The sequence below is a fragment of the Perognathus longimembris genome, chromosome 7, assembly GCF_023159225.1.
Source record: "Perognathus longimembris pacificus isolate PPM17 chromosome 7, ASM2315922v1, whole genome shotgun sequence".
NCBI lineage: Eukaryota > Metazoa > Chordata > Mammalia > Rodentia > Heteromyidae > Perognathus > Perognathus longimembris.
The window spans coordinates 67,645,735-67,660,756 of record NC_063167.1 but is presented as its reverse complement, the minus strand read 5'-3'; the positions used below and the strand labels follow the sequence as shown (position 1 = coordinate 67,660,756).

Below are 15,022 nucleotides of genomic sequence, written 5' to 3'. Positions count from 1 at the left end.
GGGTTCCAGGATTACAGGCATGTCCCACCATACCTTACTGGTTCCTTTCTTATCCTACACTACAGGGTCTAAAAATAGTTGGTGAATGGTTTATAGTGTTGCTGTTGCTACAGTTGTGACTGATACTTGATGATTAGCAATCTTTCTCCCCACCCTTCCCTATGTCCAAGGACTTGGAAATTAACTTTTAAGAGCTGAACAATTAAAACACAGGCAGTCGGTGGCATTTGCTAAGTAAATTACCTTTAAATTCAGCAGAAATAGCTGGGCTTCCACTGAATCACACTTATTGTCTTAGCTACTCAGGAGACTGAGATCTGAGGATTGTAATTTGAAGCCAGCCAGGACAGGAAAGTCTGTGAAACTTTACTCTCCAATTAATCACCAGAAAGCTGGAAGTGGAGCTGAGGTTCAAGTGGTACCAGCCTTGAGTGAAAAAGTTAAGGGGCAGCACGCAGGCTCTAAGCTCAAGATCCACTACCAGCACATGCATGTGCACACACACACACACACACACACACACACACACACACTTGCAGAAAATAGCCAAGTGGGTATTTATAACATCACTGGTGTTCCATATACAAAATTACTGACTACAGACAGCTGATGAAAAGTATGTCTCATCGTGCACCAATGATTTTATGGGCCTTATGTGGCCTGCAGGCACTATAAAAAGTAAAATGGTGGGGCTGTGAATGTGGCTTAGTGGGAGAGTGCTTGCATAGCATGCATGAAGCCCTGGGTTCAATTCCTCAGCACTACATAAACAGAAAAAGCCGGAGGTGGCACTGAGGCTCAAGTGGTAGAGTGGTAGGTAGCCTTGAGCAAAGAGAAGCCAGGAACACTGCTCAGACCCTGAGTCCAAGCCCCAGGACTGGGAAAAAAAACACCAAAAAAGTAAAATTGTGGTCACTAAAAATATTTAGGGATGTGTTGTTATTTACTGAAATAAATTGGAAGCCATTAGTCTCAATAAGTGGGGAACTGATTAAGCAAGTTATAGTACAGATATAAACAGTAGTTAGTTTCCCTAAGTCCATGGTTTCAGTTACTTGTGGTCAGCTATGATCTGAAAATATTAAATTGAAACTTCCAGAAATAATCAGAAATTGTTGTTTGTTTGTTTGTTTTTTAAGAAATGTGCTTTGAACAGATGGCTCATACTTGCAACCCCATCTACTCAGGAAGCTGAGAACTGAGGATCATAGTTTGAATCAGCTTGGGCAGACAAGTCCAAGAATATTATTTACAATGTGGGGAAAAGAGTGGAGGAGGTATGGCTCAAGTAGGAGAGCCACCTGCCTTGAATGAGAAAGCTGAGCAAGAGCTCATGGCTTTGAGTGTAAGCCCAAGTACCAGCAAACAAAAAAAACAAAACAAAACAAAAACCTAACCCTTTTATTGCAGCATATTGTTATAATTATTATGTTTCATTTTACTTATTGTTGTTAATCTGTGCCTAAATTATCAAATCAACTTTATCATAAGTATGTATCCATTGAGGAAAAACATAGCTGATAGGTAGATAGATAGAAAATAGTAGATAGTAGATGATAGGTAAATGAATGAATGCATAGAGTGTCACTAAAGAGAAAGATACTAAACTATTAATACAAGGTAGTAGGTAGTTAGATATTATTACTGTAATTTTCTGACTTTATACTTTCTGATAAAAAGGAAGGTATAGAAAGCTTAACATAATGAATAGAGTAGAAGCGTCTGATAGATCCTAGAGAAAAGGCCACCAAGAGAAGCTTTGCCAAAGTTTTACCTGGAATTTCCAGGAAAAGTAGAGGTAGACCTGAGTAGCACCTAGTCATAAAATCGTCCATTCATCTTCTCTCATAGTTAATTGTAACCCAATGCTTACCAAGCAGGATGATGATGATGATGATGATGATGATGATGATGATGATGATGATGATATTTTGCCAGTCCTGGAGCTTGGGATTCAAGGCCTGAGCACTGTCCCTGGCTTCCTTTTGCTCAAGGCTAGCACTCTACCACTTGAGCCATAGTGCCACTTCCAGCTTTTCCAGTTTATGTGAGGAATGGACCCCAGGGCTTCATGCATGCTAGGCCAGCACTCTATTGCTAAGCCACATTCCCACCCCCAAGCAGAATTGTTTTAGTGTTATTATATGTCCTATATATGTGCTAGGCATGCTCACTATTTTCCTTACACTTCAGTTTGTACATCATTTCTGTTGTGAGTTGGTTGATGAGAATTCAATCTAGATCAATAAGTCTATTCTTGGTGCCTTAAGGGTCAAATTGCTAGACCTATGAAACTAGGGACTGGTGGCCAAGCTGTGGTAAACCACATCAGGTAAAGTCTGAGACAAGTGGTGGCCTTTGAACACACTCAGTCTATCAGTCATAGAATTGACCTCCTGCCAGACTAAGAAAGTACTTGTTTCGTTTTCAGGGGAAGACAACATGGGAGGAAGTCACCCTAAACCCAAAACTGGTAAGTTTGAGATGAGCATTGTCAGTTGCTTGAATGCTAAATCAAAGACAGTGAATTGTGCAGGAGATGTGCATAGGACTGAGTAGGAGGAATCAGGATTTAGCATAATACAGAATCTAATGATATAAAAAATGGAAGGGCAGGCACTGGTGGCTCATACCTGCAATCCTAGCTACTCAGGAGGCTGAGATCTGAGGATCATAGTTCAAAGCCAGACCAGGCAGGAAAGTCCATGGGCCTCTAATCTCCTATTAACTACCAAAAGGTGGGAAATGGATCTCTGGTTCAAAGTGGTAGAGTGCTAGCCTTGAGCACAAAAACTCAGGGGGTAGCACCCGGGCCCTGACTTCCAAGCCCAAGACTGGCACCAAAAGAAAAGAAAAATGGAAAAGTAAAAACTACCTGGTCCTTCAACTCTGAGCAGACCAGCTGGGCAGTATCCAAGGCTCTGGTTCACTTCTCTTCCAGTGTATAGTATGGGCTCTGGGGAAACCACTAAGGCTGTTTAGGGCCAGCCACCATTAATAGCTACCCTGCAAACAAGCAGAAAAAGGTAACCTTGTCCAAGGTCAAAGTCCTCAGGATTTTGGTAAGCACTGGCTTTGGGTGTTAATGCTTGTTCTTGCTCCCAGATGGAGAGTCTTGATTAGACTGGGGCACAATGTCACAATGTCTCCCAGTACTCCCTACTATGATCTTTGGAGGGAGAAAACCTGAGATGTGTTTATCTAAAGGACTTATGGGGCTTCAAAACACTAAGCTCATTTCTTTTGGATGTGTTTTGGATGATGGGGGGGAGGCTGTATTTTTTTTCCAGTATGAGATTTTTTTTTTTTTTTTTTTGGCCAGTCCTGGGCCTTGGACTCAGGGCCTGAGCACTGTCCCTGGCTTCTTCCCGCTCAAGGCTAGCACTCTGCCACCTGAGCCACAGCGCCCTTCTGGCCGTTTTCCATATATGTGGTGCTGGGGAATCGAACTGAGAGCTTCATGTGTAGGAGGCAAGCACTCTTGCCACTAGGCCATATTCCCAGCCCTCCAGTATGAGATTTGAACTCGGGGCTTCATACTTTATAGGCAGGTACTCCAATACATGAACCACTTATGCCCTGGCTAGTTGTTTCAAGATCCAGTTATGTTATTTTATTTTTATATATTTTTTAAATTTTTTGGTGCTGGTACTAAGACTTGAACTTAGGGTCTGTGTTTTTTCACTCAAACCTGTCATTCTACTCCTTGAACCACAGCTCTGCTCTGGCTGTGTGTGTGTGTGAGAGAGAGAGAGAGAGAGAGAGAGACAGACAGACAGACAGACAGACACAGACACAGAGAGAGATGAGAGAGAGAGACAGAGAGAGAGAATGAATCTTGGAACTTGAACTCAGGGCTTAGGTGCTGTTTCTAAGCTCTTTGGCTCAAGGGTAACACTCTGCCACTTTGAGCCCCAGCTCCACTTCCAGGTTTTGAGTGGTTAATTGGAGATGTCTCACAGAGACATGGGCTGGCTGCAAACTGGAATCCTCAGATCTCAGCCTCCTAAGTAGCTAGACTTACAGGTATAAGAAATTAGCACTTGGCTTTTTACTTCTCATTTTAAAGGACCTAGTGTTCTTACCTTCTGTGGATCTGCAGGCCCCTCACTAATCTCCCACTGCTTTGGGAGGGGAGACATCTGAGACATGAAGCAGGCAGGACAGGGACAGGTTTCACTGATGCCTTCCATCTTTTCTTGCAGACATCTTCATGACAGTCCCACCAACCAGCCCTGAGCCTTGCCTCCTCAGTCACCTCAAGTAAAGGCATTCACTTCATCATTTCATCCTGCGTCCCATCACATTGCATTTAGTGTTAATAGTCTTTAGGGGATGAGTACTAGAAATGGCAGTCTGGGGAGAAGGGACCAGAAACAGTAGAACTACTAAATCAGGGTTTGAACTTAGAAATGTAGTTTCAACTCGGTGTCTCCAAGCTTCAGGAGATGCAGAAATCCCTGGACTATCTCCTGACCCTGAATGTGAGGGGGAGGGGGAGAAGTTGGGGATGGGAGGCGGGCAAGCAGGCAAGGTGAATATGGATTTGCTGGAGGGCAGGAAAGGCAGAAAATCCACAACTTTCACTGAGAAGCCAAATGCCTCTGTAACCAAAAGCAAAACATTGATGACTAGTGGATGAAGGTGAAAATCCACTAGCTGGTGTGAGAGTCATCCCAAGGGCTTACTCAAAGACACCAAAGGTGTATGTGGCTTTCAGAAAGGGCTTCAAAAGGCCCAGAAATTCATCTGCTCCTTCCTTTCCTTTACCAAAACAGAAAAGAACATTTACTCTTGGCCTTTTTTGCTGGAGCTCTACTGACTCTGCTGCTGCTGGCCTTTGTCTTCCTCAGCATGAAGAGCTGCAGAAGGTGTAAGTGGCATCTGGGGAATGGGACCACCTTCTCTCTGCCATGAGGACAGGAGCCAGTGAGGGTAGGAGGCAGGGGTGAGATCAACCTATTAGCCTACCTTCCCTGATCTCCCTGCCCTTCTCACACCACCCAACACCTCCTGCTCCCCACTTCACCCAGGGTGCAAAGGAAAGACTCTCTCACTCCTCCAGGCCTCCTTGGTGAGATGTGTTCTTCTTGGTAATTGTTGTAGGTCACTCCAGTTCCCAGGCCCTGGATTCTCATTCAGATCCTCCTACCAAGGTAAGATGGCCATGTTTCCAGGACCCTGGAAGGCCATTGTGACTGATATTACCCTCATCTTCTGCATTGTCTACTGAAATAGTGATGTTGCTTCCTGAACTCTAGGCAAGTGGGTTTTTTAGAGTTCTCATCTTGTTGGGTTCTCTTACTGAAGCTTTCAGGTTGCTTCTGAAGAGGTATCTTGGGCTCCAGATTGAACTCACTCATTCCTCTTTTTTCTCTGAAGCTTTCAACCATACAAAAAGACTCACTCACCTATGCCAGCATGACTTTCAGACCTTCAGAAGAAAAGAACAATCACTTGACTAAAAATAGCTCCTCAGACCTGGATCCTGTTGTCTATGCTCAGGTTAAAGTGACAAACTCACAGTTGCCTCTTCAATGAGGCTTTAATTCTTCTCAGTCCCCACCCTCGTCCTTTTTTTCCTTTTTACAAATTTGAGGTCATGTGTTGGGGATTCAGTTTCGGCCTTAAAGGGGGAAGGGCACAGAGCAACCAAGACGCCGCCCTTCCCCCCCAGCTCTGGGGTAGTGTGGGAGGAAGTCCCTCCCACCTTCTGGCCTCAACCGGAAACGAAAGCCTCCCTGGGAGGCAAACATGTGTGTGCCACCATGATGGGGTTGTCCCGCCCACAAAGGAAGTTTCGTGATATCACTTGATGGACATGGTCCTTAGCCTATGACCGGCCCTTTGGCCAGCCCCCTTTCTTTCCCACCATTGCCTCTATATAAGTTCCTTTCCCTATTAAAGATTTTGAGACGCATCCCACCATAGCAGCGTGTCCCTGATGCCTTCTTTCCGCCCCTGCTCCTGGTAACATGTGAGGGGACTGGGGGGAGGGGAGGCTTCAGCAACCTTTCCTCAACTTAGCGCAAGTCCATGAGAGTATGCCTTTGGCCTTCTGCCGGTGGAAGGCAAGGCCGAGTGCTATTTCATAGATTTTGGGGTTCAGGCATTCTCCCCGGGAGATCGGGGAGAATGGGATCGTTCAGATCCCGACATCTGGCGCCCAATGTGGGGCGGATCGCACAGCCGGGAATTTCGGGGTACAATATCCCCACAGATTGTGCTAAGTAGGTTTTTAGAGGAGGGTCCTGCCCATCCAGATGGGGCAGGAGCATGGAGAGAAGGCAGGCCTGGCAGGGGCTGGCGGGACGCGGCGCCAGAGAGAGTTGCCCCGCCGTAGCGATTTGGCGCCAGGCGGGGGAGGGAGCAGGGCGCGCCTCCCATGGAAAAATGTCAGTGGAGCAGTGGGGCCGAAGCAAGAGGACGGCGACCCCGGGCTGGGTTCAGTCCTGCTCCACGCGCCCCGGGCCAGACGGCTCGGCCCCGCAGTGGTGCTTGAGAAGCAGCGGGCAGCCGAGCGCCGGAGCGGTTTGGCATTCTCTCCAGCTTCAGGCGGGCTGAGCATGGAGTACAATCTGGGCTCCGCGCGGCCCCGGGTTTGCGAGCTGCGTGCACTGGGGCCTGCGTGGCCTCGGGCGGCACCGGGCGTCTAGTGCGAATGTATTTGGGCAGCCGAGTGTGGCGGGCCGAGCACGGCGCGGCGGAAGCGCGGTTCCGCCACGTGGGAAGCCGCGGCATGGCAGCGGCAGAGCTTTCGGGAGAGAGCTGCTTTTGGGCCAGGCTGAGGGGCTTGCAGCGGCTGGGCAGAGCCAGCAGCCTGCATGTGGCCCCAGCCTGCGGATGGAGTTAAAACCAAACCAAAAAAAAAAAAAAAAAAAGGAGTTAATGTTAAGTTTTCTCTAGCTGGGGCTTCGTCCCTGGGAAGCAGCGCTGGGAAGTCATTTTGCGGGCCGGGCGCGGAGTGAAGTTTAGGCTCTGCAGGGCCATGGGCCGGTGCTCCCGTTGGGGTGTGCAGGCGGCAGCAGCAGCGGCAGCAGCCCGGAGTGGCTCAACCTACTGCAGCCCGGTGACCGTGGTTTTGGGCGGAAACTGCTTTGTGCCTGGCTCCCTCCCCCCCGCCTCTAAGGGAACAAAAGAGTTGATGGTCGTTAAGCTCAGAAATTCGGGTGAGTTGGTTGAATCCTGATTTCGCTGACTTAACACACGTGGAGCGCAATGGAGTCCCCCATATTGAAGGCGGGGTCCCACCCATTCCCCCCAGGTGTGGGGTGTGCCAGACTCCCCTGGGCTGGGTGGGGACTTGGACTTAACAAGCCTCCAGTGATTGTGCTACTGATGGGAGGGGCTAGCACCCCGCCTGCTTGCCTGCACGTTTTCTCTCTGTGTCAGACTTAGGGCTGCAGGCAGGGTTAAAGCCAGGGAAAGCTTCAAATTGTGAACCAAAACAAAATATTAAAGGGAAAAACCAAGTTTTGATACGGCAATAGGTAATTTGATTGAACTTCCATGTTTACCAGTTCAAAGATACAAAATCAACTGGAGTTTTTCTAGATGGATAAAAGGGTTTGCTTGTCCACTGTGATTTAAAAATTGTCATGTTGGGAGTGTGTAATTAACAGAGGTTTCCTTTTTGTTTTTTATTCAACCACGTGGTTCTATTATGGGCAAATTAATACCATTTGCGGCTGGAATTCCAGAAAATTTAAATGGCCAATCAAAGCAATTAAGAGCGCTCAGGTATTTGTGTGTGTGTGTGTGCGCGCACGTGTGGTTGTTGGTAAGATTTAAAAGCAAGACAAATGGGTTTTGAGCCCAATGTTCTATGCAAACAAAGGTGTCTAAAAAATTCCATAAGGTTCAAATATGCAACATGTGGTAAAAGTACAATGGTATAAAACCAGTGTGTTATTTTATATTCAGTGTGTTAAAAGTTAAGTGTGCATCTAGTCTTAACAACCCTTTGGCATAAATTAAGATTTTACCTTCCCATTTTTCTCTCCTGTGTTCTGATAAACTCTCATGTTCAAGGAATTGGGATTGCTTCATACAAATGTGACTATTAACCTCAACTTTCCTGACCCAGGATTAATATATTGCTTTATAGGATACAGGTGGACATATGTGCTAGCCGCATGGACGGTGGCAGCCCGTGGATACAGGAAGCTGCCACCACAGTCTGTTTCCAAACTGCCTGGTTTCACTACTAACGATCCTTTGCTCTCTCTCGCATTGGAACCTGCTCGAATGATTTATGAGCCTTGTGAGGATGTGAATAGTCCCATCCTAACAGTTACTCCAGGTTAAATCACCATAGTTATGTTAGTGGTCACAGAGCTAGCCAGGTGAATTTTGTGATTAAGAAAGTCTTTTCACCCTGCTTAAACCAGAAGGGCATCAATATACCAGAGCCAGAAATGCTGGAAAAAAATTTTAAACACCCTAACCAATCTATATAGAAATTTTGCAGGCAACCCAGAGCGAGATGTGACAGTCTATCCAGAGATGCCACTGCAGCCTTGCCTAGATTTCTCCATCGCATGGCATGGAACTTGCCAAATTGGGATGAGGGACACAGCCACTGCTGGGACCGAGGATTCCGCACTGATTTTATCTGTGTTCTCTTTCACTTGCCAGTGGGATTAAATGGCGTGATTCAAGTTGATGGCATATAACTCTCATGTTCTCTAAGTGTTATAGCAAAACCTTAACAAGCAGTTCTTGGTCAGTTCTCAACGAGTTACAAATGGATTATCTCTGTTGTTTTTTCCTTGTTGTTCAATTGGAGATAAAAAAGGGCTTGTATGACTAAGACTCCCTGGATAGTTCAAAGCCAGCCTAGGCAAAAGGAAAAATCTCTCCAAAATCCCACATCCCAGTTAAACAGCAAAAAGCCAGATTGAGAGCTCAACCACAGAGAACCAGCAAAAGGCTGAAGCAGCACCGTGACTCAAGTGGTAGAGCACTAGCCTTGAACAAAAGTGCTCAGGGACAGTGCTCAGGCCCCGAGTTCAAACGCAGATGGGAAAATGCAATCCTAGCCACAAACGTTGAAATTCCTGGGACTTAGCCAGTCCAGGAAACGGAAAGGTGGAGTAGAGCGAGAGGAGAATGGTGTCATATTATCCTAAAGGGAGCTGCCTTGTTTCACCCTTTCAAAATGGATCAGAGCTGGGAAATCGAGAGAGATAATTCCTGTCCATTTTCTTCTTTTCTGCCAGTTGTATATAGGTGTATATATATATTTATTTTTTTGCCTCTGACTGGCTATGCCAAACCAGTTTTCTATCATTGAACACTTTTTTCAGTCATTTCTCCTTACCTGTTCACTTTACAATTGGGTTTATGCTCCAAAAGGAACCGTTCCTGGTTTATGCCCAGGGTGTGTTCTATGCCATTCATGCCAACCAGCTCTGAGAACTTGTCAATACTTTGCCTGACCTTTTCAAAAGTGTCTTTTGACAGAATAACATCTCTTGCTGAGATCACCAATTGGGAATTTGCTGTTCATAGCTGTCACCCTAACACAGACCTGAACCCTGGAGGCACCAGCCTTGGAAACTTCTGGGTATGCCCAAGATGCAGAAGGGGCTAGAGGAAACCATATCGCTCTCTGGCCCCAGTGACCATTCTCATGGTAATGATGGGAACTTTTGCCAGCCACACTGGACGGTGCCAGGCTGACCAGGGGCCCTTGATTTACATCGCCCCCTTGACAGCAGGAAGTAGCTACAGAAGAAGAGACCTCCACCCATACTCCCTGCCTGGTGGCCACCAGTGTCATAATTTTAAAAAACAAAAGGGAGGGGAGTCCCCAGGATTAATTAAGGATAGTTATGCTTATGTTAATTATCAAGAAAAATTAAATCATCCCGAATCAGTGTGGGATGGAGTACTGTATATGTGTTTTTCCAGATTGGAAAATTAAACCCAGAGCACCCGCTCTGGAGAAATGTTTTCTTGTTCTCTCCAGGAAAAGGAGGACCATGTTGGACTTCTGCTCTTCCATGGAAATATGGAAAGTAGGAGTGCATACGTACGGTAGGAGGCAACAAAGCTTCCTTTCCTTGTTTGCTTTCTAGATTTTTTTCTTGAGCATCTCATGGCTCAATGTTTTGCCATGGCAATACTGCCTGCGGCGTCATACAAAAACTAAAGGAATTTTACACCGTGCTCCTTACTTTCATCTCCCCCTGCTGCTAGACATGAGGAGTCCTGTTGGAAAGAAAATAGGAGCTGAGGGTACTGACACTCAGCCCCAATGTTTTATGATAAAAATGTTTAAAAAGGTAAACGCAAAAGTTTAGCACCTTGGCTTCAATGTTTATATAAAAGAATGTTTTACTAATCACTTATGTTTGAGTTATCAGCTACTGTAAACTGCCAGGAATGCCAGAGTTTCAGCTTCTACCTCACCACCAAAAGAGGGCTGATGTCTGCACCTTCCTGCACTTGGCAAAAACCAGCTGAGGATTCCGACTTCTGGACAAAGCCAGACGGATGGACCCTTACCTACCCCTCACCCCAGTTTTGTGGAAGGGGCCCCACAGATCTTATGTCAGCATTTGCCCTATGCCCACACATGCCATGTGTTTACAGCATCCCCTGCTCATTGAAAAAAACAAAAGTGGGGAGATGTTGGGGATTCAGTTTCGGCCTTAAAGGGGGAAGGGCACAGAGCAACCAAGACGCCGCCCTTCCCCCCCAGCTCTGGGGTAGTGTGGGAGGAAGTCCCTCCCACCTTCTGGCCTCAACCGGAAAAGAAAGCCTCCCTGGGAGGCAAACACGTGTGTGCCACCATGATGGGGTTGTCCCGCCCACAAAGGAAGTTTTGTGATATCACTTGATGGACATGGTCCTTAGCCTATGACCGGCCCTTTGGCCAGCCCCCTTTCTTTCCCACCATTGCCTCTATATAAGTTCCTTTCCCTATTAAAGATTTTGAGACACATCCCACCATAGCAGCATGTCCCTGATGCCTTCTTTCCGCCCCCGCTCCTGGTAACATATGAGGGGACTGGGGGGAGGGGAGGCTTCAGCAACCTTTCCTCAACTTAGTGCAAGTCCATGAGAGTATGCCTTTGGCCTTCTGCCGGTGGAAGGCAAGGCCAAGTGCTCTTTCATAGATTATGGGGTTCAGGCATTCTCCCCGGGAGATCGGGGAGAATGGGATCGTTCAGATCCCGACAGTCATGGCTTATGTGAAAATTCAGAATTGTTTAAGCATCATCTAGCAATACTATCAAAGTCTTGAGTACCAGTGGTGGATCATTTTCTTGGCCAGAGAAAAGATTGCTACCTTCTCCCCACTTGAACTGACAGCAAATGGCTGCCTGAAGGGCTCCTTAGCATCCTTTCAAAGTATGGACAGAACTTAGTACAAGGTATCCCTAGCTTCACTGAACAACCATGGAAGAACCAACCAAATGAACAGACTTTCAAGTAAAGGCACAAACCCTCTACAAGCATAGCCTCCTTCTTCATGAGTTTGTTTTCATCACCTCATTCAGAAGTCATGACCAGAGTTCTACACAAATATGAAGTCCATATTTTATTTTTGAGCCAGTATTGGAACTTGAATTCAGGTTCTTGATGAGCTTTCCCTGCTCAATGTTGGTATTCTACTACTTGGAGCCACATCTCTTGTGGCTCTTTGCCAGATAATCATAGATAAGAGTTTTTTAGATTTTTCTGCTCAAGCTGGCTTTTAACCATAATCCTCAGAGCTCAGTCCAGCCAATCTTAGACTGAGACCTCTAAAACTGTTAGCCAAAATAAACCTTTTCCCCTTTCAAGTTGTTTCTCTAAGATATTTGTCACAGCAGTAAAAAAGTAACCTAAAAATTTAACTATAAGGTCATTAAAGACAAGACATGGGAGAATTTGTTTGTTTGTTTGTTTTTGGCCAGTCCTGGGCCTTGAACTCAGGGTGTGAGCACTGTCCCTGGCTTCTCTTTGCTCAAGGCTAGCACTCTGCCACTTGAGCCACAGTGTCACTTCTGGCCATTTTCTATATATGTGGTGCTGGGGAATCGAACCCAGGGCTTCATGTATACGAGTCAAGCACTCTTGCCACTAGGCCATATTCCCAGCCCCCAACATAGGAGAATTAAAAAAAAATAAAATTTAGAGTAGAGCATGTCTTTGAGTGTATGACACAAAATCTGGAAATCAGAAAAACTACTAAAAATGCAAGTGAAAAGCATAGAAAACATTTACCTCATCTCATAGACAAACAACTAATTTTCTTAATATATTTTTAAAAAGAGAATAGGAGGGCTGGGGATATGGCCTAGTGGCAAGAGTGCTTGCCTCATATACATGAGGCCCTGGGTTCAATTCCCCAGCACCACATATACAGAAAATGGCCAGAAAGGGCGCTGTGGCTCAAGTGGCAGAGTGCTAGCCTTGAGCAAAACGAAGCCAGGGACAGGGCTCATGCCCTGAGTTCAAGACCCAGGACTGGCAAAAAAAAAAAAAAAGAGAATAGGAAAAAAATCACAACATAATAGGAAAACAGACTGAATAGATTGAGCAATTTATTAAAAAGGAAATGTCAATGATTTTAAACATATGAAAAGATATTCACCTTCACTCATAGTAGGTTAAAAGGTAATTAGAACTACAACTTTATGATAATGTCTATCAAAAAGTTTGCCACCCACCTGCGTGGACACAATTAAGGGAAATCAAGACACACACTGAGTAGGGCAGAACACGTTGGTTCAACTACCATGAATAGAAGTTGAGCAATAACTAACAACATTTTAAATTCTATTTCCAAGAATTCTAAGAACTCAAAGAATTTATCCTACTTACCAATATAGAAAGGGACTATCTGACACTAATTATAGTGTCAACCAAGTTAGCATCAAATCATGGCCCACGGAGTCACATGAGTTAGTTTCAACTTACGTACAGAAATAGAGGCACCAGGGGGTTAAATAACTTATCCAAGTTTACTAAGTGTGATGGCAGTGGAACTTTATTCCACTTGGGTAGACACTATAGTTCACACATGTACCCATCAGGCCCAATAATCTATAATAGCAAAAGACTTGAAAATCTCTTAATGTCTGGTGATAGGGACTGGTTCATGGAGTACTAGATAGTCATTAGAAAGAAAGAAGCTCAATATATCTCAGTGCTTTGGCTGTAAACAGGAGGATTACTCACACCATCTTCAGAACATTGGCTTCCAGTGTTGAATTTGAGGGAGAAGCAAGTGAAACAGTTGGATAAAGGCACAGAGTCATTGCAAAATTTGGGCGAAAGACCAACTTAGAGAAATAATCCCACAAAGAGGCTGCAATACCAAGGAGAAGCCAGTCCCCGGAGGGCAGCAGAGCCCCAAGAATGTTCTTCTCCAGATGGCTGACTCCAAGAGGAAGCACAGACTCCAGGAGGCCTATCAGCTTTGCCGGCACCGAACAGTTCTGCCAAATCTGAAGCTGGAAGCTACTTGAGCTCTCCAGTTCATAGCCAGAGCCTTATAAACATGGCCACAGGAGCACAGTATGTATGTGTGCTAAGGCCATCCACTTGTGCATGGAATACCAAAATCCATTGCTCTCCCCTCTCTCTGCTTGAAGTCCACCCGCCCCCCCCCCCCGCACCCCTTCCCACTTTTTTAAACAATGCATGTCCAATAGGGATGTAGTTTTAGTCTTCAAGTTCTATCGCCCAACCACAAAAACTGGTATGCAACAGGAATTACTAGAATTACTAGAGGAGAAAATTAGTAATCCATCACCACAGACTCAAAAGTTCTTTGTCAAAGAAAGGAAGAAAAAGAGGCTCTTCTTGAATCCTGGATTATGGCAGCAGAACCAACCTGAGGATTTCTCAGGAAGAGTTGTGTGGCCATTGTAAGTATGATTCTATCAAACAACTGAAGGTGTCTGTCTCTGCCATGGAAGTCTGCAGTCTCATTTTGTCTACTCGTTTACCTTGAGCATACACTGAGTTGTGGAGTACAGCACCACTGTGGATGGTGGCCCCTTTGTAAAAATTCTTTACGTGGCCGTATGGAAGGATTGGAGTTGTTTGGGGCAGAAGAAAAGTGAGCACTTGGTATATTGTGTATGTGTGTGTGTGTGTGTGTATGTGCCCATGCATGCGTGCCAGTGGGACTTGAACTCAGGACCTGGGCACTGTCCCTTAGGTTTTGGTTTTGTTTTGTTTTTGCTCAAGGCTAGTGTACTACTAGCCACACCTCCACTTGCTGCTTTTTGCTGGTTAGTTGGCAATAAGAGACTCCTGGATTTTCCTTCCCGTGCTGGCTTCAAACTTTGAACTTCAGTCCTCAGATCTCAGCCTCCTGAGTAGCTAAGATTACAGGTGTGAGCTACCAGGGCATGGCTGAGTGAGCACTTTTAATGCCAATTGAACCTCGGGTAGGGAGGGTGGTCATACAGAAACACGCCTGAAAGCCTGTGTGTGGTCAGGGAGGGCACATGCAGCATCCTATCAACAGCTTCTCTCCTTGTCCTACCTCTGCTCAGACCAAGGGGCCACTGAGTAACGTGAGGACAGAGCTTGGAAACCCCATTCAAGAGCAAGATTCTGATGAGAACAGTGGACACAAGGTCAGAGAAGGCCTGGGGTCTCCCAGAAACAGCAGGAAGGACACTATAGGAGGAAAGGGAAAATTATGCAAATGAGGACATAATTTTTACCCCCTTTCATTGCATATTTCCACCAGTGCCCTCATCTTATGTTGGTAATGTTGGCACAAATAACAATGTAACTTCGCATAGATGTCTTGGTCTTCATTTGTGTTTCCCGATTTGGTTGAGCATTGCCGCTTGTCACCCTTTCATCAAAATTGGCATTATGACAGTTTTGAGGATGTGACTAATGGGACAGTCTTTTCTCCAAGTGAACCTGAAAGCCATTGACTATACTATTTCCCTTCTTTTGGGTAGGACAGCATTTAAGCCTAATTCAGAAATGAGTTAGATTATTTCACTTTTTAAGGAACTTTCCAAGGAGTACTTTAACCATGATATCCTGGGAGAAA

The 15,022-nt window shown here is 45.6% G+C and overlaps 1 protein-coding gene across 2 annotated transcripts in view; it reads left to right on the top strand.

Annotated features, from left to right (window-relative positions):
* C7H1orf162 (chromosome 7 C1orf162 homolog) overlaps positions 1 to 15,022 on the top strand; it is a 32,906-nt gene that overhangs the window by 966 nt on the left and 16,918 nt on the right. The window contains exons 2-6 of one of the 2 annotated variants that reach the window (XM_048351754.1): positions 2,432 to 2,473; positions 4,206 to 4,263; positions 4,779 to 4,873; positions 5,107 to 5,156; positions 5,383 to 5,597. In XM_048351754.1, the coding sequence (XP_048207711.1) occupies positions 2,443 to 2,473; positions 4,206 to 4,263; positions 4,779 to 4,873; positions 5,107 to 5,156; positions 5,383 to 5,541 (393 nt within the window). In that variant the 5' untranslated portion in view covers positions 2,432 to 2,442 and the 3' untranslated portion in view covers positions 5,542 to 5,597. Of the gene's footprint in view, positions 1 to 2,431; positions 2,474 to 4,205; positions 4,264 to 4,778; positions 4,874 to 5,106; positions 5,157 to 5,382; positions 5,598 to 15,022 lie in introns of those variants that run through there. The other variant, XM_048351755.1, reaches the window with a different exon arrangement.